The 1,936-nt window shown below is 32.0% G+C and overlaps 1 protein-coding gene across 1 annotated transcript in view; it reads right to left on the bottom strand.

Moving 5' to 3' along the window:
• Nucleotides 1-1,936, bottom strand: part of LOC136089401 (uncharacterized) — a 2,133-nt gene continuing 197 nt past the window's right edge. The window contains exons 1-2 of the mRNA XM_065815367.1: nt 1,788-1,936; nt 1-1,431 (exon numbers count right to left, since the gene is read on the bottom strand). The exon at nt 1,788-1,936 is cut by the window's right edge and continues 197 nt beyond it. Coding sequence (XP_065671439.1) covers nt 299-1,426 — 1,128 coding nt within the window. The 5' untranslated portion in view covers nt 1,427-1,431; nt 1,788-1,936 and the 3' untranslated portion in view covers nt 1-298. The remainder of the gene's footprint in view (nt 1,432-1,787) is intronic.

Raw genomic sequence — 1,936 nt, 5'->3', positions numbered from 1 at the left:
CCACAACTAGTCCCATTTGGTTCATAAATTCTGTCTGTATACGTTTCTTCACTTGCATAACATTTTCTTTATCTTCTATAGCTCTAGACTGCCACTTTTGAGTTTCTAGTTTATATCCAATATGCAATACCATCTCAAAAAACCTAATCCAGGCATGCAGGCTAGAAAGACCATATTTCAATTCTAAATTATTAGAATTGTCCAATTTCAGCACCATTTCTAAGTTATTCATGTTTTTTGGAGACACACCACACACAGAGCAACATTGAGTTGAGTTAGTCACATGAGACAGAATAGTTTAAATTTTGCCATCAATCATGGTCAGTTCAATAATACTTTTGACAACCAGTTCCTTTCCATTAAAAGTAAAATTAAAAACACCACATTTTTTGATTTCAGATTCTAAATATTTTGCTTCTTCTATAACAACTGCTTTACTTTCATTTTGAAAAGAAAATCTTATTGGACGACAATATGCAGTAGATGATGGCTTTTCATTTCGCCATAATAGTACTTTTTTGTTATTACAGAACTTACTGAGTTCTAGTGGTGCTAAGCAGGTAATGAACAGAGATTCTTCTTTTTTTAAGTTACGATCTCCAGCTTCCTCACTACTAATTTGCTTGTACATGCTTTGCCCAGTAGCCCCATCAAACCCAGCCTTGCAACGCAAAGTCAACCGGGTCAAACCATCTAGCATTGTGCTGATCACAGGAGCTTGCACCTCACAAAGTCTTTTTACTGTATGTTTTAATAATTCTTGTAGTGGTACATGTGCTAAATAATCATCAACAAAGATGTTCTCTGGATAGCACTTAGCTTTGGACAATCTTATGTTGTTGTATGTAGGATATATATGGCAGTCACGTTCTTCAGCTCCATTTCTCATAAGTTGGTAGGTTGATTTTGACATGCCACCATCTATAATTAATGCCAGACCTTCATCAGGTGTATACTTTTTAAATTGACTAGAAGGTTCTGATATCTCAGCAACTTGCTTGGCAGCCTCATAATTATACTCATTTCTTAATTTAAGCCTTGCTGAGTGGAGCAACTCATCACTAGAAAAATTATTTATAATATCATTAAGTCTTCTCCTTTTGGTTTTGTCAGAAGCAACTTTAAAGGAACAACTTGGTCTTCCACCAATCTTATGTAATTGACTAGAATTATCAGGCTTAGATATATTATTACTGTATGTAGATTTAAAGTCCTGAGTCAACCAATTTTTATTTTTACTCTCAAACTTTATGTTTCCTCGGTTTGCATCCTTCCATTTCTTTTGATAAACTTTTAAAAATGCAGCACACCCAGTAGAACCCAAATTCATAGAGACTAAAATAGCTTCTACAGACAAAGAAAATGATTTATCACTCGGATTTAGTTGGTCATGCCGTATACGGTTATGGACATCACTTATCTTCATATCAACTACAAAAAAATTAATTTAAAATTATTAGTGCAACCACTATAAACTAATATAACATGAATATGGCCATTATTTTTATTTCAGATATATTTAATTAGGCCAGTACAATAAGCACAACACCTAATAATGACAACAAACCAAAAAATAGGTTTGTCGCGAATAGCATTTTACAACAATATATATTTTTTAAATGTTTACCAAACCTAAAGGGGCAGCTATGAGCAGAATAAAACAGCACCAACAGGCTGTACATATATTGTATTAACTTATTCTAACATTAATATGCTGTTCCAGCAGGTTCTAAACTATATGAGCCACTTTTAACATAATATTTTTATACTATAAACAAGAATCTTACCTTTATATTTCAAAATAAAACTGTGACTTTAATACAAGACCTTGGAATTTGTTATGGTATTTTTTGAAAAGCTATCAAATTAAATTTTAATAATATGTCAATTAATTTCGCATATGTTAAATAATTTAAAAGTTATTTGTTGTTATAGT

This window comes from Hydra vulgaris, chromosome 13 (genome assembly GCF_038396675.1).
Source record: "Hydra vulgaris chromosome 13, alternate assembly HydraT2T_AEP".
NCBI lineage: Eukaryota > Metazoa > Cnidaria > Hydrozoa > Anthoathecata > Hydridae > Hydra > Hydra vulgaris.
Note: the sequence above shows the minus strand (reverse complement) of the source record. Positions and strands in the feature narration are given on the sequence as shown.